The sequence below is a fragment of the Macaca mulatta genome, chromosome 3 (assembly GCF_049350105.2).
Source record: "Macaca mulatta isolate MMU2019108-1 chromosome 3, T2T-MMU8v2.0, whole genome shotgun sequence".
Taxonomy (NCBI): domain Eukaryota; kingdom Metazoa; phylum Chordata; class Mammalia; order Primates; family Cercopithecidae; genus Macaca; species Macaca mulatta.
Window position 1 is genome coordinate 58,777,189 of NC_133408.1, and position 27,457 is coordinate 58,804,645.

General features: G+C 40.8%; 1 protein-coding gene across 3 annotated transcripts in view; it reads right to left on the bottom strand.

Annotated features, from left to right (window-relative positions):
* The window catches only part of TPST1 (tyrosylprotein sulfotransferase 1), a 147,213-nt gene that overhangs the window by 108,464 nt on the left and 11,292 nt on the right, over window positions 1-27,457 (bottom strand). For all 3 annotated transcript variants that reach the window (NM_001257855.1, XM_077994695.1, XM_015133366.3), the window contains 1 exon segment: window positions 5,497-6,442. In NM_001257855.1, coding sequence (NP_001244784.1) covers window positions 5,497-6,341 — 845 coding nt within the window. In that variant the 5' untranslated portion in view covers window positions 6,342-6,442.

Consider the following 27,457-nt stretch of genomic DNA (forward strand, 5'->3'; position numbering starts at 1 on the left):
AGCAAGAAGTACTAGCTGGAAGCTTCTAAGAAATATCCTCAAAAAATACTAAACGCCATTTGTTTCACACACATCCACCCCCGCTGTGCTGCTTAGAATGTAGATGAAATGACTGGCGCTCCAACTTGGATCCTGGGAATGATGGAGACAAAAGCTGGAAGCAGCCTAGATGCCAGATGACTGCAGAGCTGACCAAGCAGCCCAGGTCTGCCTTCTTCTACATAACAGCCATTATTTGGAAATCTTTGTTATTTTGGATCTCCATTATTTGTAGAGAAATCTAATCAAACTAATAAATGATCTGATATCCAACTTCTAATTTTTGCTACCAATTGCTATATTCTCCAAGAAAAGTACAAATGTTGCCTTATTAATTCATGTTCTGGTTCTGCTTCTTCTCAATCTTTCACTGACACACTTTGAAATGCAGTGTTTCATCAGCTCTCTGATTTCCTTTCACAGCCCACTTTACTGTCGCTTGTATCCCTTGTTTATTCAATTCCTCCTCTCCAGCTAAGATGTCTCAGTCACTTCTATCTTCAATATAACTTGTAAAAGGAGGCTGGGCACGGCAGCTCACAGCGGTAATCCCAGCACTTTGGGAGGCCAAGGCAGGAAGACTGCTTGAGGCCAGGAGATCGAGTCCAGCCTGGGTAACATAGTAAGACCCTATCTCTACCAAAAAAAAAAAAAAAAAAATTAGCCAGGCATGATGGCATGCACCTGTAGTCCCAGCTACTAACAGGAAGCTAAGGTGGGAAGATCATTTGAGCCCAGAAGTTCAAGGCTACAGTGAGCCATAATCTTGCCACTGTACTCCAGCCTGGGTGACAGAGCAAGACCCTATCTCCAAAGAAAAAAAAAAAAAAAAGACACAACCCCAATAGCATCCTTAGGCAGTGCCTTCACAAAGGAGAAGTTTTCACAAATAAACAGACTTGTTCTCTGATAGTTTCATGAAAGAAAAAAAAAACACTACATGTAATATTTATAAAATTCTTCTGGGATATTTCAGACTGAGCTAGTAGAGCTCAAATGATCCTAACTTGCCTGCTATTAATTTTCCATGCTATTAATGCTCATAATCTTTGTGAATATTGTCTGTCATTTTCTTCACTTGCTCAAAATATTCTTGTTATCCTTAAATTTCACAAGAATTTCAAGTGGCTATTGAGTTTTCTGTTAATCCCATAAGATGTAAGAATTTTAAGTTTCCAAACTGACAAAGATTCTTTGTGTGACCAAACTTCAGTCAGGCTCCTGAACCTTCTCCTAGGACCATCCGTGCACTTCTTTATAAAATCCAGTTTTAGGCTGGGTGCGGTGGCTCATGCCTGTAATCCCAGCACTTTGGGAGGCCGAGGCAGGCGGATCACGAGGTCAAGAGATTGAGACCATCCTAGCTAACACGGTGAAACCCCATCTCTACTAAAAATACAAAAAATTAGCCAGGCATGGTGGTGGGCGCCTACAGTCCCAGCTACTCAGGAGGCTGAGGCGGGAGAATGGTGTGAACCCGGAGAGTGGAACTTGCAGTGAGCCAAAATCGCTCCATTGCACTCCAGCCTGGGAGACAGAGAAAGACTCCGTCTCAAAAAAAGAAAAAAAAAAAATTCCAGTTTTAGCAAAGAACCCTGCTAAGGCAGTTTAGCAAGAACCTCCTACCCTTGATAACTAATCACTCTCAGGTTTCTCATCCTCCACCACTCCCCAGGTGATGTCTGATCACCCTGGCCTATCTTCAATGAGAATCCTATCAGGTAAATTTAGCCAGAATGCCCCTGACCCCTGATGTTTCCTCATAGTAATTTTCCATCCACTGGCCCTCACCTTGCTCCCTGGCTATAAATTCCCACTTGCCCATGCTGTATTCAGAGTTAAGTCCAATCTCTATCCCCCACTGCAAGACCCGATTGCAGTGGTCCCTGTATCTCCTGCAATGGTGCTAAATAAACACCACCTCATGCCTTAGCAAGTATCACTGAATAATTTTTTCTTTAACAAAACTAAATTTCACTTTGGATAGTAAAAAGAAACTGTGTTATAAATTTAATAAATTACTAATTATTCTTCCTACTTCCTCAAAATATCTCCATTTCCAAAAACCTTTTGCATTATTTTCACTCATTTATTTAGTCTTTCTTTGCTTTTGATCTAATTTAGAGGTTTTTTTTGTCTGCTTTACTTATTAGAAGCTGTAGGGTGTCAGTTTTAATGTTCTTATTGTTCTCTTGTACTTATCACTACTATTATCTTTTTCATTCTAATTTATTTGTGTTTAATAGTTACTATATTCTCTTTCTGCTCTAAGTGTAGATAAGAACTCGTCTCTGAATTGTAGTTGTGATTCCTATACTTGTTGTCTAAACATCACTGTTACATTAATCTGCTTTTCTGGTTTTGCTCTTTTGACCTAGCAAACTTGATTTTTATTTGTTCCAGGTAATTTCATGGTATCATAATGAGTTTAATAACAGAAGTAACTGTACACTTTTATAACTTCCCAAAACTTCCCTGATGGAGACAACTAAAATTCCACAAAAAAATCCACAAACCATGAGAAAAGGGCAACGTAAATAGCCTCAAACTTTACTTCTACTTTCTTTTCAAGATATTTGAGCAGGAGCCTCTGACTTTTCTGTAACTGGAACTGCCCAGAGAAGCAAGAGATGCCACCCCGACAGTAAATAATTGGAAATTTCTAAGCAAAGTAAAGGTTAACTTTCATAGTTAACAACACAAGAGATAGAACTGTGAAAGCCTGCTGATATCTCTATTTTCGACAACTTCTATAAGTGTCCCTAGGCCATCTGGTGACATCTTCAAACCTTGAAGGCTACCTAAATATTTAAGTATTGTAATACTACGTAATACTAAGTATTAAAATATTTATTTTAAACAATTTTCCCAGAATAAAAATGTTTAAATAAAAAGAAAAGCACACAGGATGACTGACTCTGGGTGATAAATTCTTCATTATATTGAACATGGGATATTTACAACTTGGTACTATGTAATAATTTTGTATGTTTCTGCCTTATTCCCCAATAAGCAGTTTTTGAAAGTAGGGATTCAATCTTAAAAAAAGAAGTATGGCTGGTTAGGTATAGTGGCTCACGCCTGTAACCCCAGTACTCTGGGAGGCTGAGGTACATGGATTGCCTGAACTCAGGGGTTTGAGACCAGTGTGGGCTCTACCAAAACTACAAAAAAAAAAAAAAAAATAGCTGGGCACAGTGGTGCGCACCTGTAATCCCAGTTACTCGGGAGGCTGAGATGGAAGGATCACTTGAACCTGGGAGATGGAGGTTGCAGTGAGCAGAGATCATGCCATTGCACTCCAGCCTGGATGACACAGCGAAACTCCGTCTCAGAAAAAAAAAAAAAGGAAATATGGTCTAGTTTAGACTCACCTTAACCAAAGCAGTTCTTGTTTTATATTGGAATTCTGGGTAAGATTTTCTTTCAAAAACGGGTTCAAATATTATTTTGCTTTTAAGTTTTAAAAAACAATTGTAGCCTACCAGAAAATACTAAAATACCAAGTGTTGGTAAAGATGTGAGGCAACTAGAACATGTTCATCTACAGTACAGCCATACATGAATGATAGAGACACTTTGGAAAACTCTTAGTATCAAACACACACACACACACAAACACACACACACACACACACACACACACACACACACACACACATACCCCTTGTCATCCAGCAATTCTATTCATTGGTATATACCTAAAAGAAATGAATGCTATATCCACCAAAAGTAATGTACAAGAATGTTCTCAGCAACTTTTATCTGTAATAGCCCCAAACTAGAAAGACCCCAAATGCAAAAATCTTGGAATAAGCATTAGTAGCTTCTACTCATGATTGTGACACGTTAATTTTTGACAAAACATAGAGCCTTCGAGGGCCTCCATTCCACATACTGAAATGCTAAGTAAGGTCTCTTTGCTTTCTAAAATTCATTAATTCATAATATAATTTCTATGAATTTTCTTGGCCTTTATGCTTACCTTAAATATAGCAAGTATATACACAAGATGTTCTCTACCTGATTGGCACCAAAATTTAACCTAAGCATATCTCTTTAATCCCTACTAAAGAGGCTGGTGGTCTAACAGCTCCTTTTATATTAGTAAATGTAGGTGGCTTCCGTGCCGGGCCAACATACAAGCACAAAGACTGAAATACCTAATGCAGGTGATTAAAAATCAATTATAGTCTATTATCTGGAAATAATAATAAACTGCAATCAGAGTAGCCAGAGCTGAAATTTTCTTTGAATCAATAAAAACAACCTAGAGCCACTACAGTGATGGTATGTCATAACTTATAATCAATAATTGAAAGCTCGGTATAGGCAGGCAGCTGTTCCTTTGAGATTATCTACATAAGAAATCTATTTACTATACAAGTTCTATACAGCAAAAAAAAAAAAAAATTAAGGAGATATTCCTTGGTGAAAGTAAGAAGGGCACACAAGGAAAGTATACTGTTTTTTCTTTTTTACAGGGGTTATATATTACTTTGATAAATGAAAAAAAACAAAAATATAGTTATAGCCAACTTTTCTTCATGAAGAGATGCCACCTGAATTTAATAGTAGTTTCCATTTTTATATCCTCATTCCAGGTATATAAGTCATCAAGACAGGTGGGAGGGTATACCAGTTGTCACTTCATAAGAAAAGCAGCAAAATGCTAAAAATCATCATTTGAGAAGTTTTGAATCCAAGGAACTTCTTGTATGGATTAGGCTTCCAAATTTTGGAGATCCTCTAGCCTTTTGTAAAAAATAAGAGAGGTTATATCCTTCAGATGACAAAGGAAGCACGACACGTAGTAAAATGCCATGGAGAAAAGCACGACCTCATGGAGACCAGGGCACACATATTCGAATTCTGGTCTTGTCATCTAAATCTGAACAAATTGTTTTAATCTTACTGTGACTCAGTCTACTTGTCCATAAAATGAAGAGATTAGATTAGATGATGCTTTTATTTTTCTCTACCACTAAAAATTTCAAAATGCTTATAATTCACTATGTGCTCATTAACATGATATACGCACTTCCTGATTTTAACCTTTATCCACAAAAAAGCCGACTATCCTCATTAACAACAATATCTAGAAATTAGAAATCAGAAGGCACTAAAACTGAATGATGAACATTAAGGTCTGAGGCCTTGAAGAAGGCTTTTCACCGCCTGTAAGTTGGGTTTGTATCCATCAAACAAATAAGAGGGCCACAATATATAAATGAAAAAATGAAGTATAAATAAGTGAAAATCCATAATAAACTAGTAAAGAATTAACAAAAAAAGAAACCTCATCAGTGAATCTGTATCTGTTCCAGAAAAGGTCTTCAGTTTCTATATATACACACACAGGTACATACACACATATATACATAAAACACATACATACATACATATAGATTATTAGCTAAATATAGAGTCAAAATAAAAAACGTGTCTTCTACTCACTTTGACAGAGACACTCCCCCAGCTTTCCCAATCATCTCTTCATGGTGCAATACCGAATGGTTCCATGGAATCTGAAGGAACTTTAAGAGTGTTCTCATCCATCGTTCAGGATGTAAGACAAGTTGTTCATAGTGAACCAACATGCACTTTTTATAACCAACCTCCATACACTGGTTATACATGGTCTCTATAGCACGATTCCACTTGGTCAAACAGTCCCTATAGCTGTTCAGGTCAAATCCAGCTATAGTAACTTTTCGAGAAATCATCGAATGTACTGATGCCCGGCCATCTCGGACCATCAGGAGAAATTTGGCATTGGGGAATAACCTAGCAAGGTAAGTTAAAGATTTCAGGGCAAAAGGATCTTTATTACATAAATAAGGGGCTGGCTCCCCATGCTTAACAATGATTTCTAGTAAGAAGGCTTGCATGGCAGAATCCAGCACTTCATCAGTAACACCAGCCTCATCCAGGCGGATCTTCTCTTTACTTGACCGTGACCACATCTGCTTCAGGGCCAGGATTCGGGGAATGACCCTGGTTTCCTCTCCACAGCGAATGTCAGGATGTGCATCCAGCATGGCCCTCATGAGTGTGGTTCCACTCCGAGGCACACCTCCAATAAATATTAAAGGCATATCTTTGTGATAGGCAAAGGTTTTGTTGGCTTTGAGGTCCAGGCCAGTTCTCACAGTGGTCCTTGTGCTCTCCAATTTGACTGGCTGGCTACGTTCCTCTATCCGGTGATGGCATTCCATGGCATGCTGGCCCAAGTAAAACACAGTCACAGAACTAATCACCAGACATGCCAATAGTAAGTTCTGCTTCAGCTTTCCAACCATCTTGATGTGGTTATCTTGTTATTAAACAGATATTTTGCTCAAAATGATTTTCGGAAAATGTTCAGGCCATGGAGAGTCTACTTCAGAAAGATAACCAACGTCTAGTAGAGAAAGGAAAACGTTATTTTATCATTACATTGAGATTGCTTACAAATCAGTCACCAGTTATCACCACTGCATTTTAGGTAGAAAAAAGCTGAAACAGTCTTGGATTCTCTGATATTCTTTTTTTTTTTTTTTTGAGACGGAGTCTCGCTCAGTCGCCCAGGCTGGAGTGCAGTGGCACGGTCTTGGCTCACTGCAAGCTCCACCTCCCGGGTTCACGCCATTCTCCTGCCTCAGCCTCCCGAGTAGCTGGGACTACAGGCACCCGCTACCATGCCCGGCTAATTTTTTGTATTTTTAGTAGAGACGGGGTTTCACTGTGTTAGCCAGGATGGTCTCCATCTCCTGACCTCATGATCCACCCACCTTGGCCTCCCAAAGGATCCTCTGATATTCTTAAAACAAATTTGAGCAAAATTTGTTTTACTCAGTATATACAGTATAGACAAATTTGAGTAAAAATAAATCAATGTCTATAATCGGAAACAGCTTTTGTTAATGCAGTAATTCTGAAGCTATGTACCTGGTAAAGAATGGAAAATAAATAAAACTATTTCTATCAGTGAGTCAACCAAATATTTAATAAGCCCAAGAATGTCTGGAGTCCAACTCAAGGCTGATCTCTGCTATTCAGACTTGCCTCATCTCCAAGCAGTTATTAGCTCCACATTCTAACAATGAGAAATTATAGAAGAAACATGAAACAACTTCCAAATCTTCAACAGAGATTCAGTTTATTATCCCACAATTTATTTAGGTACTACAGACCAGATACTCAGGCTCGACTGAGGACCAACTTTGAAAAGGAAAACAGTAGAGTAACCTCTGCTCTTGGAAAACAAAGTCTTTTGACAGATATGTAAACAATAACAATAAAATGTGATGAGTGCCTCAGTGGAACTATGCAAAGGGACAATGGGAGCATAATGAAAAGGAGCATGTAATTGACCTGAGGAAGCTGTAAAAGTTTTACAGAAAGTAGGATCAGGTAAAGGACCAGGTGCAGGTAAAGGACCAGGTGCAGCAGCTTACACCTGTAATCACAGCTCTTTGGGAGACCGAGATGGGAGGATCGTCTGAGCTCAAGAGTTCGAGACCAGCCCAGGCAACATACTGAGACCCCGCCTCTTTAAAAAAGAAAAGAAAAGAGAAGGGAGGGATATTCTAAACCAAAGGAACTTGTGTGCAAAAGCACAATGGCAAGACAGAACATAGCATAATTAGGTGACAGGAAGAAGTTTAGGAGAGCTGTTGTATAGGTTGCAAAAAAAATTGTATGTATAAATATCTGTGATCTAATCCTCAGAAGGACAGGTAAGATCTGGACACAGGAAGCGCTCTAAGCTGCAGGTACACTACCACCAAAGGCATGGATGTGCAAAAGCAGAAGCATGTATATGAAACAGCTGGAGCTGCTAGTTTAGCTAGAACAAGGGTACACCGTGGGAAACAGACAGCAACCAGACTACATCTATACCAAAATAATTTACCCTGAATCCTCAGAAGGCAAGTGTGGCAGTTAATTTTATGTGTCAACTTGGCTAGGCTTTGGTGCCCAGTTGTTTGGTCAAACACCAGTCTAGATATGGCTGTGAAGGTATATTTTACATGTGATTAACACTTAAATCGACAGATTTCTAGTAAAGTGGATTACCCTCCGTAACACAGGAAGGCCTCGTCTAACAGGTAAAGGTTTTAAGAGCAAAGACTGAGGTTTCCTGGAAAAGAACTACATCATGGAAACCCTGCCTGTGTGTCCAGCCTGCTACCCAGCAGAATCTGGAGTCAAGCCTGTGGCAGGCCAGGTCACTAACGCAGGCCTCCATAACAACTGTTTCAGTACTGACTGAGTGGTTCAGTTCAATATTAAAAGCTAAAAAAAAAAAAAAAAAAAAAGCCAGTGCTGTTATACAATGGCTGGAACGTAACAAAAGCCCACCAAGAGTTTTGCCTAGGCCTTTCCTGGGCCTTAAAGCATGACAAAATAACGAAGGAATTCTTAACAGGACCCATTTAGGATTAAACAAGTTTTATTGGGGGTCTGAAGAAACTCCCCAGGCCTCCACAAACAAGTTTATTGGAGGTCTGAAGGAACACCCCAAATCTCCGTGATTTAGCAGGAGACAAGATAAGGGTAATCACCCCAGCACCTAGACCCATTTAGATTAAGTAAACTTACTGAGGCTCCAGAAAATGCGCCTCAGGACTCAGACTTTAGTTACAGATTAAAATAAGTTAATCACTTACATCTTTAGATGAATGCACACTTACATGCAGACATATAGGTTAGAAGGTACATAAGCTCAGAAAAACTTTGTAATTTTAAGTTGGTCTGGTGATAATTTCCAGGCCTCCCTGTAACCGGTTACAGAAATAAAAACTCTCTTTCTCCCCAGTTCATCTGCATCTCGTTATCGGGCCACAAGAAATAGCAGCCTGACCCTCAATTTGCTCTGGGAACAAGACTGCAACATCAACTCATCTCTGCCCAACTGCCCTATGAATTTCAGACTTCAAAGCCCCACAATCACATAAATGAATCCCTTAAAAATCAGTCTCTTTCTCTCTCTACCCCCGACCCCTCCCCATATACACAGTAGGCATGAGTGTTATCTACCACTCTAAATTCAGTGAGATCCCTTCCAGCCCACTAGCAAAGCAGCCAGTGCTAATAGTTTGCCTTGCCCTGACTACTGGTTGTTTTTCTATAAAACCCTAACACAGGGGTTCGGTTTGTTTTTCTGGAGAACCCTAAATATACCTGGGGAAATGACTAACTACACTAAAAAATACATTCTGAGAGGGAAGACTTCCAGGTACAGCCTAGTGAGAAGGTAGTTAATTCCTCTCCCCAAAAACCAATGATAAAGCTGGGTGAAATGGGCAAAACAACCCTTTCAGTGCTCTGGAAATCCACCAGAAGAATACAACAACCTGGCCGGGCGCGGTGGCTCAAGCCTGTAATCCCAGCACTTTGGGAGGCCGAGGCGGGTGGATCACGAGGTCAGGAGATCGAGACTATCCTGGCTAACATGGTGAAACCCCGTCTCTACTAAAAATACAAAAAACTAGCCGGGCGTGGTGGCGGGCGCCTGTAGTCTCAGCTACTTGGGAGGCTGAGGCGGGAGAATGGCGTGAACCCGGGAGGCGGAGCTTGCAGTGAGCCGAGATCACGCCACTGCACTCCAGCCTGGGAGACACAGCGAGACTCCGTCTCAAAAAAAAAAAAAAGAATACAACAACCTGAGAAGCATTTATGCTTGAAAAACTGCTAAAAGGTAGGTAAGAACAATGAGAGTCTGTGTAAGGTTACTCCCACCTCATCTACCCATTCAGTAGGTACAGAGGTTCTGCAAGGCAGAGCAGGGCAAGGCAAAACATTAGGACTGACAGTTTTGCTGCTGGGGTGGAAGGGAGTTTGCTCGGTTTGGAGTGGGTAAGAATACACATGCCCACCTGCATTGTGAGTAAGAGATGGAGCAGGTGGGAGGTGAGTGAGAGGGTGACTAGCTCTAGAAGGCGAAGGTTGCAGTCCAGGTGGGGCACATTTGTTGGCCAACCCTGAAGTGGCATGCAGGCACAGAGGAGACATGAAAGGACTGGGTGGAAAGTAAAAGACAGGGCAGATCCGAAAACAGCCTAAACTTTGTATGTGCTCCCTACCCACAGAGGTCTACTGGCAGAGGACGAACACCTTACTGGCTCAAGATGTCTGAGGCAACCACTATCCAAGCACTGGGTGACCACTGATCACTAAGCTATGCAGACAGGAAGGCAACTCCTAGAAAGCCATGCTTAAAAATGAAAACAATTATAAAGTGTGTGCACACTTTAAGTATATATACTTAAATAAAGTACATATACTTTATACTATATATACTTTAGATAGACATAAACAATCCTAAAAGTGTGTGTGTATATACATATACACATATATATGAGAGCAACATCAGCATACATTTAAATGACGAGGCAAATTTATAGAGACAGCAGAGTGAAAAAGCAGGGATTTAAGTGCAAGTTTACATGAAGGAACTTTTTGCAGTGACTGAACTGTTCTAAAACTGAACTGCTGTCATAGTTGTACAACCCTATAAAATCTACTAAAAAATTATTGAATTACACCCTCATACTTGTGAAAGGAAAATAAATATTGGGGCCCCCAAATCACTAAGCTAAAGGGAAAAGTCAAGCTGGGGACTGCTTATGGCAAACCTGCCTCTCATTCTATTCAAAGTCATCCCTCTGCTCACTGAGATAGATGCATATCTGATTGCCTCCTTTGGAAAGGCTAATCAGAAACTTAAAAACATGCAACTGTGCGTCTCTCACCTATCAGTGACCTGGAAGCCCCTTCCCCACTTCAAGTCTTCCTGCCTTTGCTTCCAGCTGTCCCACCTTTCCAAACGGAACCAATGTACTTCTTACATATACTGATTGATGTCTCATGTCTCCCTAAAATGTATAAAACCAAGCTGCATCTCAACCACCTTGGGCACATGTCGTCAGGACTTCCTGAGGCTGTGTCACAGGCGTGTTCCCCAACCTTGGCAAAATAAACTTTCTAAATTAACTGATACCTGTCTCAGATTTTGGAGGTTCACATACTATATATATAAATTACACTTCAATACAGCTTTTTTTTAAAAAAGGAATTCATTACTAGAGAAACACTTCCACAGTCTCAGTAGAATACAACAACTAAGAACTGGTTCTTGTTTATTCATGTGTATGATTTAATCATTCATTCAATATATGTTTGAGCACATAGTTTTGCGCCAGGCACTATATAAAGCTTCAACAAAGAATCACAAAGACTAGGTTGAGATTAAAATATCAGCTTAAAAAACTGCAAAGAAAAAAGTATTAAGACAATTGGTGGCAATATAGCATTAAAATGTCTATGCACAACATTGTATCCATTATAATAGAAGACACACTTAAGATGTTATCCTAATATTCAATTTAAAAGGAGCCAAGTAGAAAGAAAAGGAAACAACAGCAAAAGAGAATAATGTAGAAAACAGAGAAGAGTCGTCCTATTATACAATAACATTTTGGTTAAAGAAAGTAAAACCAGGCCGGGGGCGGTGGCTCAAGCCTGTAATCCCAGCACTTTGGAAGGCCGAGACGGGCAGATCACAAGGTCAGGAGATCAAGACCATCCTGGCTAACACGGTGAAACCCCATCTCTACTAAAAAATACAAAAAAACTAGCCGGGCGAGGTGGCGGGCACCTGTGGTCCCAGCTACTCAGGAGGCTGAGGCAGGAGAATGGCGTAAACCCAGGAGGCGGAGCTTGCAGTGAGCCGAGATCCGACCACTGCACTCCAGCCTGGGTGACAGAGCGAGACTCCATCTTAAAAAAAAAAAAAAAAAAGTAAAACCATATTGCAGATTCAAAAAAAGAAAACTTTCGGTTGGGCGTGGAGGCTCACACCTGTCCCAGCACTTTGGGAGGCTGAGGCGGGCAAATCATGAGGTCAGGAGGAGATCGAGACTATCCTGGCTACAGTGAAACTCCGTCTCTACTAAAAATACAAAAAATTAGCCGGGCGTGGTGGCGGGCGCTTGTAGTCCCAGCTACTCGGGAGGCTGAGGCTGGAGAATGGCGTGAACCCAGGAGGCGGAACTTGCAGTGAGCTGAGATCCTGCTACTGCACTCCAGCCTGGGCGACAGAGCGAGACTCCGTATCAGAAAAAAAAAAAAAAGAAAGAAACTTCCACGAATGTAAACAGACACTATAGATGTAAGGCTCTATACGTCTATTGAGCAAAACAAATGATAACAGACCCAATCTGGACACAACTTGGCAATTCTAAGCATGAAAAACGCTGCAGGCTTCCAAACAGAAAAAACGAAAAACGCAAAGGACCAATAACAAACTGACATCTGATGGCACTACAACATTTAATGCTTGTCCTATGGTTTCCGTGTGTGTGTGTGTGTGTGTGTGTGTGTGTGTGTAGCCATGCTTTTCTTTATTTTTCAAACTTGCTCTAAAGGACTTCTATATTGCTCTTCTAACTGGGAAAAGATAAAGCAATATTTTAAAAATAAAAAGAGGCCGGGCGCGGTGGCTCAAGCCTGTAATCTCAGCACTTTGGGAGGCCAAGACAGGTGGATCACGAGGTCAGGAGATCGAGACCATCCTGGCTAACATGGTGAAACCCCGTCTCTACTAAAAATACAAAAAACTAGCCGGGTGAGGTGGTGGGCGCCTGTAGTCCCAGCTACAGGGGAGGCTGAGGCAGGAGAATGGCGTAAACCCGGGAGGCGGAGCTTGCAGTGAGCTGAGATCCGGCCACTGCACTCCAGCCTGGGTGACAGAGCGAGACTCTGTCTCAATAAATAAATAAATAAATAAATAAATAAATACATAAATAAATAAATATAAAAAGAACAGTCTTTCTTTTAAAACGGCATTTAGGCTAAGACCTGAACAATGAGTAGGAATTAGTGAAGAGAAGAGCATTCCAAGAAAAAGTATGTGGATATGCAAAAGCCATGTAATGGGAGGGCATTTTAACACATTCAAGAAGCAGGAAGTAGGCCAGGCACGGTGCCCACGCTTGTAATCCCAGCACTTTGAGAGGCCAAAACGGGTGGATCACCTGAGGTCAAGAGTTTGAGACCAACCTGGACGACATGGTGAAACTCTGTCTCTACTAAAAATACAAAAATTAGCCAGCCGTGGTGGTGCATGCCTGTAATCCCAGCTACTCAGGAGGCTGAGGCAGGAGAATTGTTTGAATCCGGGAGACGGAGGTTGCAGTGAGCCAAGATCACCCCACTGTACTCCTTCCTGGGTGAGAGAGAGACACTCTTGTCTCAGAAAAAAAAAGAAGCAGCAGGAAGTAGGCCAATGAAGCTGCAAGGCAGTGACCAATAGGAAAAGCGGGTGAAAGGTCAAACTGGACAGAGGTCAGATCATAAATCTTGTGGGTCAAGTTAGAGATATAAATTTTATGGTAGATGTAATCAGGTATCACTGATTTGACTACTTCAAGCATGGAGTTACTTTCTCCAATTTATGTTTATAAAATCTCATTCTAGCTAAAACAATCTTAAAAAAGAACAAAGTTGGAGGACCCTCATTTCCCAATTTCAAAACCAAATGCTATAATCATAAGACAATGTAGTACTGGCATAAAAATGGACACACAGATGAATAGAACAGAATTATCCAGAAATACAATGTTTATGAGAAATTGATTTTTGACAAGGGTACCAAGACAATTCAGTGAGGAAATAAGAGTCTTCTCAGCAAATGGTGCTCAGGCAACTGGATATCCACATGCAAAAGAATGAAGCTGGATACCTACCATATACTGTTCTTAAAAATCAATTCAAAATGAATCAGACCTAAATATATGAGCTAAAACTATAAAACTCTTAGAACAAAACAAAGGTGTAAATCTTCATGGCCTTGGGTTAAGTAGTGGTTTCCTAGACACAACACCAAAAGTACAACCACCACCACCAAAAATGGACAAACTGGACTCCATCAAAATTAAAAAATTTTGTGCTTCAAAGGACACCACCAAGAAAGTCAAAGACAAACCAAAAAATGGGAGAAAATATCTGCCAATTATATGCCTGATAAGGGATTTGTGTCCAGAACACATAAAGAACTATTACAATTCAACAATAAAAAGATAACAATTTAAAAATGGGCAAAGAATCAGAATACGTATTTCCCCAAAGAATATATGCAAATGGTCAATAAACACAGGAAAAGATGCTCCACATCATCAGTCTAGGAAAATACAAATCAAAATCACAATGAGATACCACGTGAAACCCACTAGATGACAACGTGGGCAGTAACAAATGTTGATAAAATGTGGTTAAATTAGAACCCTCATACACTGCTGAAGGGATTATAAAATGGTGCAACCACTTTAGAAAACACACTGACAGTTTTCCTCAAAAGGCTAAACACAGAGTTACTGCTGAAGTGGGAGAATCACTTGAGCCCAGGAGTGTGAGACAAGCATGGGCAACACAGTATGAGACCTCATCTCTACAAAAAATAACTTAAAAATTAACCAGGCATGGTGGTGCGTGCCTGTGGTCCCAGCTACTCAGGAGGCTGAGGTGGGAGGGTTACTTGAGCCCAGGAGGTGCAGGCTACAGTGAGCCATAATCACACCAGATCTCCAGCCTGGGGAACAGAGTGAGTCCCTGTCTCAAAAAAAAAAAAAAATTTAATAAGAAACAAAATAAATAACAAAAATAGTTACCATGTGATCAAGAAATTCTACCCAAGAGTACTGAAACACATCTCCACATAAGAATTTGTACACCTATGTTTACAGCATTGTTAGTCATAGCCAAAAAGTAGAAACAACCAAAATGTCCATGAACTGATAAATGGATAAACAAAATGTGTTATATCCACAAAATACAGTATTATTCAGCCACAAAAACGAACAAATACACGCTACAACATGGATAAACCTTGCATCCACTTCTATCACTTAAAGCTGTTAAGTGAGGGCCAGGTGCAGTGGCTCACGCCTGTAATTCCAGCACTTTGGGAGGCTGAGATAGGCAGATCACGAGGTCAGAAGATCGAGACCATCTGGGCTAACACAGTGAAATCCCGTCTCTACTAAAAATACAAAAAAAAAAAAAAATTAGCTGGGCGAGGTGGCCAGCTAATGATAGCAGTCACTCATGAAAGACTACTTACTATATGATCCCATTTACATCAAATGTCCAGAATAGGCAAATCTGTAGACAGTAAAATTAATAGTTGCCTGAAGCTGGAGGGTGGGGGAAGATGAGGAGTGACTAGGTTTTTTGTTTGTTTGTTTGAGACAGAGTGTCGCACTGTCACCCAGGCTGGAGTGCAGTGGCGCAATCTCGGCTCACTGCAACTTCCGCCTCCCAGATTCAAGCAATTGTTCTGCTTCAGCCTCCCGAGCAGCTGGGACTACAGATGTGTGCCACCATGCCCAGCTAATTTTTGTATTTTTTAGTAGAGATGGGGTTTCACAATGTTGGCCAGGATGGTCTCGATCTCTTGACCTCGTGATCCGCCCACCTTGGCCTCCCAAGGAGTGACTAGTAATGAGCATGGGTATTCTTTTTGAAGTGATAAAATATTCTAAACCTGGACAGTACGGAATTTTATGGTATGTGGATTTTATCTCAATAATACTGTTTTAAAAAACCACTAAACACTTACTAGAATGGCTAAAATATACTGACCCATGCTGATGAGGAAAGCAACTGGAACTGCCACATTTTGCTACTGGGAATGCCCAATGATAGATATATCTACTGTGAAAAAGAGTTTCGCAGACTCCAATAAATGTAAATATATACTTACCATACAACAATGGCATTCCTGAGTATTTATCCTAGTAAATGAAATCCTATTCACCCAAAACCTGTACATAAATGTTTATAGCAGCTCTAGTCATAATCACCAAAATCTAGAAATTATCCCATGAGTTAATTTGGACAAAGTGTGACATTTTCACTGCTGGAATAGTATTCAGCAATAAAAAGGAACAAACTCTTGATATGTGCAACAACTTGGATGAATCTCAAAGGCATTATGCTGTGTGAAAGAAGCCAGTCTCAGCCAGGCGCGGTGGCTCACGCCTGTAATCCCAGCACTTTGGGTGGCCGAGGCAGGCAGATCACGAGGTCAGGAGATCAAGACCATCCTGGCTAACACGGTGAAACCCCGTCTCTACTAAAAATACAAAAAAATTAGCCAGGCATGGTGGTGGGCGCCTGCAGTCCCAGCTACTTGGGAGGCTGATGCAGGAGAATGGCATGAACCCGGGAAGCAGAGCTTACAGTGAGCTGAGATTATGCCACTGCACTCCAGCCTGGGCAACAGAGCAAGACTCTGTCTCAAAAAAAAAAAAAAAAAAAAAAAAGAAGCCAGTCTCAAAATTATTCCTTTCATAAAACATCCTCAAAAAGACAAAACTATAGATCAGTGGATGCCAGGGAACTGTGTGACTATAAAGGGATATAACTGAGATGATGGAACTATTCTGTATTGTGACTGCTACATGACTCAATATATGTATCAAAAGTCACAGAACTGTGCACAAAAAATTCTATTTTATTATGTAGTAATTTCAAAAATGTTTTTTTTTAATCAGAAGAGATTTGAATGGAAACATGGGGGAAGGAGGAAGACAGATGGCAGGAGAGGACCAAAAACAGGAGTTTGTGATCCTCATTCTTCCAATTAATGTTTCTGATTGAACAGATAATAGATTCAATGGTGACAGAAACATATGAAGCAAACAACTTACAGAGAAATGATCCTAGAAAAACAGTCTTGTATTTTCCATCTTATGAACACTTAAATAAAAATTCATTTAAAATCTGAACAAAGCAAACCAAACTCATTCAGTGAATGAAAGAGAAGTGTTCTTATGGATCCAATAAGCTTATGAATTCAATATGGTTGATTTCATTTCAACCATTTATACCGACAGTTATACAGGAATGATTCTTCTAGTATACTCCATTTATTTAGGGGGTTACATATATGATACATAAGGAAAAATAAATATTTTGTACTATTTTAAATTACACTTAACTTGCCAATTTCTGATACATGTCAGAATACAACAGGTAATAAATGATTCAACTTCTTTCAAATATTGCTTTAGTTGATTCCCTGAAAGAGCACAAGAAAATAAAATTTCCTTAGCAACAATTCAACTGTAGGAAAACAAGATAACTACTTTTAAAAGTAGAGATACAAAATATTCACCAATCAAAAGTTAACATGAAAGGCTTCTACATTACTAAAGCAGCAATCAATAGTTTCTGATACCCTCTAACGACTTCCCATTAAAACACCCCCAGTATTGAAAACTAATTTTGAAAAACAAAAGAAGAAACCTGAAATTCCCAGCAAAATACATACGAAAACTAAACCTGGAAATATACTCGTAATGCATTTCCTTGTCCAAAAACATACTTATAGATCATTTTAATGACTGCATAATACTCTACTGAAAGGATTTACCTGCATTTATTTGGCTGATTCTCTATTATTATTTGCATGTTTTAAAATTTTCATTACTGTGATATATTACTATGATAACTATTCTTATATTTACAAACATCTTTACACACATGATTGTTTTCTTAAACTAAATTTTAGAGGAGGAATTGTTAGGTAAAGGAGGGTGAAGTGTGCTTGATTATAAAGGATTTAATAAACATTTGATTCATCTCTTTCTCATACCCAACATACAAATCTGACCAAAAAAAAAAAAAAAAAAAAAAATTCTGTTGGCTCTACTTTCAAGAATCAGCTACTTCTCAACACATCCACTACCACTACTAGCATCTTGCGCCAAGATTACTGACAGGTATCCTTACTTCTACCGCTGCCCACTAGAGTCTATTCTCAACTCAGCAGCCAGAGGGTTTTTTTTTTTAATAAAACAAAAGGACTGGCCGGGCGCGGTGGCTCACGCCTGTAATCCCAGCACTTTGGGAGGCCGAGGCGGGCGGATCATAAGGTCAGGAGATCGAGACCACGGTGAAACCCCGTCTCTACTAAAAATACAAAAAATTAGCCGGGCGCGGTGGCGGGCGCCTGTAGTCCCAGCTACTCAGGAGGCTGAGGCAGGAGAATGGCATAAACCCAGGAGGCGGAGCTTGCAGTGAGCCGAGATCGCGCCACTGCACTCCAGCCTGGGCGACAGAGCGAGACTCCGTCTCAAAAAACAAAAACAAAAACAAAAAACAAAAAACAAAACAAAAACAAACAAACAAACAAACAAAAAAAAGGACTGGGGAAGCTGAGGTGGGAAGATTGCTGATATCCAGGAGGTTGACACCGCAGTGAGCCATGATTGCACCACTGCCCTCCAGTCTGAGCAACAGAGCCAAACCCCAGCTCTAAACACTAACTTAATTAATTAAAAAGATTGTTCCATTCCTCTGCTCAAAGCCTGATATTTGTTTTCCAAATGGTCACTTAAAGTCTTATTTTGGGCTGGGCGCAGTGGCTCACGCCTATAATCCCAGCACTCTGGGAGGCTGAGGCGGGTGGATCACAAGGTCAGGAGTTCAAGACCAGCCCGGCCAAGATGGTGAAACCCCATCTCTACTAAAAATACAAAAATTAGCCAGGCATAGTGGTGGGTTCCTGTAATCCCAGCTACTCGGGAGGCTGAGGCAGATAACTGCTTGAACCCAGGAGGCAGAGGTTGCAGGAGCTGAGATTGCACCACTGCACTCCAGCCTGGGCGACAGAATGAGACTCCATCTAAAAAAAAAAAAAAAAAGGCTTATTTTAAGGCATTCAACAGCAAACTATGTTAAATTTCTCTGCCTCTTTTTCCACTGCTCCTGTCAGGAGATCCCTACAGGCATCCAAAAAGTAGCACTAATTGATGATAATAGCTTATCATCCCAAAACAGTAGTTTGTTGTTCAAAGTAAAGCAATTGAGAAGGCACCCCTCACCTTCAGAGGTTTCATAAGGACTCAAATGAAAGCAACTCCCTCTTTACTAAGGGATAATTTAGGGCAAAGAACACCTTGCCATATACTCAAGCATACTTGTTAGTTGTCAACTGACACAAATTTGAGTGATTTTCTTCAAGTTTTAATTTCTGCTGTATTTTAAACATTAAAAGGCATTAGCTAAACGTATGTTAATTAATAGTGGGAGGGTACGTTCCATAGTCCTTCAAGATATCTGAATACAAGTAAATGATCAAAGGCCTTGTGAGGGATACTAAAAAGGGAAAAGAAAGGGATTTTGGCTTCTCCAAAAACATTCTCATTATTTTTCACTAAGCTTGTGAAGCCTAATTTTCTCTTTCTGGAGGTTTCTTAACTTCCAGAATCAGTCCTAAGAGGGGTCTTTAGATCATCTACGTATAATGCTCTCATTTTATAGATGTACAAACTGAGGCCCAAGTAGCACATTCTCCTCATGACTTCTCTAAATCTTACCTATTCTTCAAAGGTCACTATTCATTGTGCCATATTTATTTTACTCCAAAAGATGTTGCATGCCTGAAGCCCAGAGACTTTGTCTATGTCCCGTCCTCTACCAGAGCATACTTAGCAGAGCACCAGCTCACAGTGTATACTGAGCCTACAAAAAAACAGGTACCTAACCTAACTGGGAAGTACCTTTTTCTAGATAAGAGACACTATAGTGTTTGAGGCTCCACTCACACCTTCATACTAATTCTTCTCAAATTCTAAAACAGGTAGTCCTTTGATTTAAGAAGTACAGTAAAAGCTAGCCTGACCATTATCCTTATATACTAAAACACTGTGTGCATGTGTGTTTACATGCATGTGTGCATGTGCATGCACACACACACACACACACACACAGCCTCGATACGTTACTTTTATTTCTATTTATTTATCTATTTATTGAGACTGAGTCTCTTTCTGTCACCCAGGCTGGAGTGCAATGGCACAATCTTGGCTCACTGCAAACTCCGCTTTCTGGGTTCAAGTGATTCTCCTGCCTCAGCCTCCCCAGTAGCTGGGATTACAGGCATGTGCCACTGCACCCAGTTGATTTTTGTATTTTTAGTAGAGATGAGGTTTCACCACGTTGCCCAGGCTTGCCTTGAACTCCTGATCTCAGGTGATCCACCCACCTCAGCCTCCCAAAGCACTGGGATTACAGGCATGAGCCACTGTGCCCGGCCCTCTTTCCATTACTTTTAAACTCCACTTTGCTGTATTTTCAGACAAGCAGATCAACATTTTCTCAACTAGGACATTTACAGAGCTAAGGCTGATCTAAAAAGAATACCAGAATGGGCCAGGTGCGGTGGCTCACGCCTGTAATCCCAGCACTTTGGGAGGCCGAGGCGGGGACGGATCACCTGAGGTCAGGAGTTCGAGATCAGCCTGGCCAACATGGCGAAACCTCGTCTCTACTAAAAATACAAAATTAGCCAGGCATGGGGGCACATGCTTGTAATCCCAGCTACTCAGGAAGCTGAGGCTTGAGAATTGCTTGAACCCAGGAGGTGGAGGTTGTGGTGAGCCAAGATCGCACCACTGCACCCCAGCCTGGGCAACAAGAGTGAAACTCCATCTCAAAAAAAAAAAAAAAAAAAAGAATACCAGAATGTTCAGGCTTAGTTTTATCGCCAGGGGAAAGAAAAAGCACTGAAACACTGCTATATACATATCTGAGGAATCACTATTAATAGAACTGCTCTTTCCCAGCAGGCCAAATGAAATAGACTCCCAGAAATAATGCCTTAGAGAAGAGAGTGCTGACATTACATTTCTCTACTTACATATTTGCAAATTTTATAAAGTAAGATTGCTAACCAAAAACAGGATCAGTCAACAAAAGTAGAGATACAGAGGTCAGTAGCCAGCAAGGCCATGCCCAACACCCAGTGCACACACATAGGCCCAGGTACACACACTCGAGAGCACGTTCACCACTCCCTGCTGTTATAATCAGGAACATGGCCATATTCTAGGTCCAAAGAGATGCTGGGAACATATTCTAGCAAAAGATAAATTACAGGAATGTAACAACACCCCTAAAAACTGTCTTTCCTTTGTTAATCACTAGTTCCTTGCCTCTCATGCCCATTCATGATGCCAACCAACGTGGCAAACAGCAACAGCCAATACCACTGTGCCTGCTGACTAAAGTCCAGTCTGTATCTGGTTTCTCCATTTACTTCTAGCCTGTTAGCAAAAGGAAAAATAATTTTATCACATGCTTGAACTTGCCAATGAATAAATGCACAGAGACAGATTTTGAATGACAGCTTTGCCATGCAGTAGAAACTTCAAATCTGACCTAAATGAAACCATTGTTGCAAGATCCATTCTTATGTCAGCTCATGGTCAGAGCACCAACATGGGAACATCTTTTCCTAGCTGCACGTTAGGGGCTGGCACTAGACCCACTAACGAGTAGCAAATGGCAAGAAGAATATGGTACACACAACTGACAATCTTTGAAAGTCAGCTGACACTCACTTCTTAAAGGAGCAGTAAACTTCAAAAAAACTATACCAAGAACTGGACCTAATGCCTAGAACACAAATGGAGATAGGAGCACAGGTTAAACTAAAGCATAACATCTGTGAAGGTTCAAGTTAAATGAAATGACGTCTCGGTTTTACTTCAGAAATATCTGAGACCAAACATGTGTGGAGGGTATATATGAAATTAGACTGCTATGGGCTTATTGTTGAAGTTGGGTGATGGGTACTTGAGGGCTCATATAGCTGTCTCTATTTTGGATATGTTTGAAATTTTTCATAATAAAGAGTTAAAATGAAACAAAACAAAATAAAAAATTTAAGTTACCAAGTTCCAAACTTCTCAGACCTATAAATCAGAAAGTCATTGTTAGCTAAACTATTTCTCTTCTAGATTCATCAAGCTCATGTTTACAATCCGTTTAGAGCACCCACCATGAGGAACAAAGAAAGCAAATTTGTTCAAATTTTATACTCTTATTTGGTAACTCAAGTTTTTGCCATTTTTCTATCAACCTTGTAACTTTTTTTTTTTTTTTTTTTTGAGACAGGGTCTCACTCTGTCACCCAGGCTAGAGTGCAATGGCACATAGCTCACTGCAGCCTCCAACTCCTGGGCTCAAGTGATCCTCCCATCTCAGCCTCCTAAGTAGCTAGGACTACAGGGGCATGCAACCATGCCTGGCTAATTTTTTGTTTGTTTGTTTCTTTCTTTTTTGTAGAGACAGAGCCTCCTTACGATACCCAGGCTGGTCTCGAACCTCTGGCCTCAAGTGATCCTCCTACCTCAGCCTCTCAAAGTGCTGGAATTACAAACATGAACCACCACACCCAGCCCCTCATAACCTTTAGAATGAAAAGTAACTGAATAGAAAAAGTAGAAGAGAAGATGGCACTGAATTAATGTAAAAGAAGCCTGGTGCATTAGAGTCAGAAGACCTGGGCTCTAGTCTGGAATCAGTTTTTTTCTGAGTCACATGGCATTAGATAAATCACTGAGCATCAGTTCTCTCATCCATAAAATAGAGATAATGATAATCAAACCCTTCTTCACAAGTAATTAGAGTAGAAATTACGAAAGGAAGAAGACAGACTGGGGACAAAATGCAAAAGAAAAAGGGACACCTGCAAGTTCTCTCTCACAGCGCTGCTGGGGCAATCACGTGGAAACATGTGAAGGGGCTTTTAAAGAACAGGGGCCCAGGACACCCTTCCTTCACTGTCTCCTGCTCATCCTCCACCTTTGCCTTCACCTCCCAGCACTCCTCCCATGCAGCCTGACCCCCTGAGAACCATTCCCCATTGACATCAGGCCCCTCCACACCCGGCCTCTGCTCATGGTACCACCTCCAGGACCATGCCGCTTTCTCTCTTTTACACATATCTCCTCAGTCAACCTGTCCCTGACTGCCTTTTTCCATCTTTTCCGCACAAAAATCAATTGTTCCCTCTTCTGTAACCTCAAAGTGCTTGGTTAAAAACACATCAGTTTGCACACACACCACTGTATTGTGTGGTTAGTTTACCTCACCAGACTACTTAAGTTCCTTTAAAGCAAAAATTAAAACCCATTCATCATTTAATATGCAGCAGGTACATGAACAGATAAAATACAAAGCAAGGAATTTTTTTTTTTTTTTTTTTTTTTTTGAGACTTGCTCTGTCACCTAGGCTGGAGTGCAGTGGCAGGATCTCGGCTCGCTGCAAGTTCCGCCTCCTGGTTTCACGCCATTCTCCTGCCTCAGCCTCCCAAGTAGCTGGGACTATAGGCGCCCACCACCACACCCGGTTAATTTTTTGTATTTTTAGTAGAGACAGGGTTTTACCGTGTTAGCCAGGATGATCTCGATCTCCTGACCTCGTGATTAGCCCGCCTCAGCCTCCCAAAGTGCAGGATTTACAGGCATGAGCCACCACACCCGGCCTAAGCAAGGAATTTATAGACGAACAGGCAACTAGTGAAACCTTTCTTAAATCTCCTTAAAATACCTACAAAGTCATCTGAAATAAAGCAAACAGTCAACAAATAAACAACAAAAATGAAACAAGGAACTATGAATAAACAGAAAGAAAGTAATCTGGGAGCGAAGAAAAAAACTTTGCAATTTCAATCACTGCCTCAACAAGATATTCTGCAATCAACAAAATGATTACAAAATTCATAGCAGAGAGGAAAAACAGTTTTTCCAAGTCTTTGGAAAGAAAGAGTCCTACAGATATTAACTGTTAGAACACTAACAGTAATCAATGACACAAAATAGAAAACCCCAGATTTTAAAAAGTCAACTCTGTATTCAAACTTATGTTTCAAAAGCAACATCACAAAGCGGTGACCAAAGATTAATTTACAGCACTGCATTCCCTCACTCACACTCCTACACTTACCCTGCTTCATCTGCAGTCAGCTCCCACTCACACTGTAATGACTCAAATTGATTTGCAACCAAGACTTCTATCCCTATCTCAGACTTGATCATTTAAAGGCTAAGGGACAACTCTATCTGGATGTTCACCGGCATGTCACATTCAACAAACACTGAATGGAACCTACCTTCCCTAGTAAATCTCTTCTACTCTTCCCTTTCCTCCATTGGTCAATGAACCACTTTCTCTCTGATTCTCAAGCTCAAAACCAGGGAACTTTTATGTAGTTTCTCCCTTAACCTCTCCATCAGTAACTGGTAAAGTCCTGTCAATTCTTCCTCTTTCATCTCCCTTTACTTGATTTCCCTCCATTTTTTCCCTGCTGATAATTAGGAAAAAAAAAAAAAATCAGTTTAATCCTCACCCTCTTCCTTTCTCATATGAACTCTATAGCCTCCTAAATGGTCTGAGTTCTGACTCAGAACTCAGTTCCTTCAATTAGTTCAATCACTAACTTGTCTTGTCTCAGGAATTATCTTTCTTTTTTTTTTTTTAAGATGGAGTCTCACTCTATTGCCCAGGTTGCAGTACAGTGGCACAATCTCGGCTCACTACAACATCCACCTCCCAGGTTCAAGCAATTCTCCTGCCTCAGCCTCTCAAGTAGCTGGGATTACAGGCATGTGTCACCACGCCCGGCTAATTTTTGTATTTTTTAGTAGTGACAGGGCTTCACCATGTTGGCCAGTCTGGTCTTAAATTCCCAACCTCAGGTGATCTACCCGCCTCGGCCTCCCAAAACATCGGGATTACAGGTGTGAGCCACCGCTCCCAGCCAGGAACCATCTTTCAAAAATGCAAATATACTTATGATGTTCCCTTGCTTAAAACTCTTCCACAACTTTCTACTTTTTCCAAAAAAAATTTAAAATCCTCATCATAATGTTAGTACAAGGCCCTTCCTGACCCAGCCCTTGTCTGCTCCCCAGCCTGTTTCACCACCCACCACCCCCACACTCCCCACACACTCACTCAGTGCCACCGTCATCCAACTGAAGCATCCCCTCCTTGTTTGAGCCTCCACATGCACTGCAGCTTTTGCATGTCTCTCTGCCTGATGACTCTCACTCATCCTTCAACATTCCACCACTTTAATGCCATCTCTCCTGCACAGCTTTCCTGACAGCTCTCTACCACATACGACACAGGTGTACTTCCTAGTGCCCTCGTACACACCCTATCATATCATGTCTCACACTACATGGTTACTTTGTTTTTCCAGTAGACTGTGAGCTCCCTGAAACTAGAGACTTCTGAATGAATTAATGAATTTTAGATTGCCAATAAGGTAATTATGGCTGTAATTAGATTCTATAAGTGTAATTAGTTGTGAGTTCTTGGGATGTATTGACTATATCTTATCTTTTTCAGTTTCTCCATAGTATATAACAACATACTACAAGCATATTAAGCACTCAATAAATGTGCATTGACTGATCCTGCTAAAACTTTCTCAATAAAACCCCAGATAGCTAATGCTTTCCTAGGATTAGAACATTAGTTTTTCCTTCTGGTTCCAGTGTTATAATAAGGTTTGACTACATTTTAAAAAAACTAAAAATACAAAGTTCACCTGTTTTTTCCCTTTGACTCTTGCTCTTCTAATCCACTCTCTTTATTGATCATCTATTTCATCTGCCTCTATCATCACTTCACACTCTCGTTGATGAATGAATCAAAATCTTTTTTGCAATCCCTTACACTTGCTGCAACAAATCATAAGGTTAAAGGAACATTTCAGTTCTAGAATTTTACACATAAGGAAACTGAGGCCCAAAAGGGATAAATAACTTCCTTAATATATTGCTACATGGCAAATTATTCACCAAGCTGGAACCCAGGTCTGACTGTATACCATGGTACGTCCCAGTCACTATTAGGCTTGGCATGAACAAACAGCCAGGTATGCAACAATTATGGTGCAAATGAAGTAAAGTTAAGACCATGTGCTATTATTTATAAAGTTTTTATTAGCATATAGATTTTAAAAATATACCCAGCTTTTTAACTGTATTTTCTCCAGAATTATCCCATCATGACCATCTCAGATCTAATTAGAATGACAGAAGAAAACTGTAAATCCATGTAGCCATTATGCTTTACTTACAAAAATGAGCAGGATGCATATTTGCACACTTTCTGAAAGTCTCTGAAGATTTCATCCGGGAGAGATTAAGAATGGAGAGCTAGATTTGGTCTCAAGAAGTAACAGATATATATAAGAGGCTAGAAACTAGCCTGGCAAATAGCTGTACCTTTCCTGTACATTTTACCAGTTTAGTTTTGCTTTAGCCTAGTCACTCTCCTATGAAAGGAGGTTTCCCACGTTTGTTGTGAGAAATTATGCCTCTAACCCAAAATTAGTTGGAGCTGGAATTTTGTGATGTTCTCTATGAAAAGCTGGGCATCAAATCTTTGATCAGAAACCACTATTATGGCCAGGAGCAGTGACTCTTGCCTATAATCCCAGCACTCTGGGAGGCTGAAGTGGGTGGATCACTTGAGGTCAGGACTTCGAGACCAGCCTGGCCAACATGGTGAAACCCTGTCTCTACTAAAAATACAAAAAAAAAAAAAATTAGCCAGGCATGGTGGCACACGCCTGAAGTCCCAGCTACTCAAGAGGCTGAGGCAGAGGCTGCTGTGAGCTGAGATTGTGCTACTGCACTCCAGCCTAGGCGACAGAGCCAGACTCTGTCTCAAAAAAAAAAAAAAGAAAGAAAGAAAAAAGAAACCACTATAACATCAATTTTGGGTTTTTTTTGAGACAGAGTCTCGCTCTGTCGCCCAGGCTGGAGTGCAGTGGCACGATCTCTGCTCACTGCAAGCTCCGCATCCTGGGTTCATGCCGTTCTCCTGCCTCAGCCTCGCGAGTAGCTGGGACTACAGGTGCCTGCCACCACGCCTGGCTAATTTTTTTGTATTTTAAGTAGAGATGGGGTTTCACCTGTGTTAGCCAGGATCATCTCAATCTCCTGACCTCGTGTTCCGCCTGCCTCAGCCTCCCACAGTGCTGGGATTACAGGCGTAAGACACCGTGCCCAGCCCTATAGTAACAATTTCTGGCCGGGTGCGGTGGCTCACACCTGTAATCCCAGCACTCTGGGAGGCCGACGCGGGCGGATCACGAGGTCAGGAGATCAAGACCATCCTGGCTAACACAGTGAAACCCTGTCTCCACTAAAAATACAAAAAATTAGCTGGGCCTGGTGGCGAGCACCTGTAGTCCCAGCTACTCGGGAGGCTGAGGCAGGAGAATGGCATTAACCCAGGAGGCAGAGCTTGCGGTGAGCCAAGATCGCCTCCAGCCTGGGCGACAGAGCGAGATTCCAACTCAAAAAAAAAAAAAATTTCTATGGGCAAAATTGAATTTTCATTGTCTTCTTATACCTTTCCAATAATTATAAAAACATATCAGTACTGTTATTTAATTTTTACAGGGTAGAAAATCTTACTCATACATTTCAATTAAATGTTACATACATTAAATAAGCATATAAATGAGTATGATTTATGATCTGCCTTGAAAGAACTAGCAACTTAGCAAGGAGAGAAGACAAGAAACTAACCATATATGCCATGATAAAATAATAA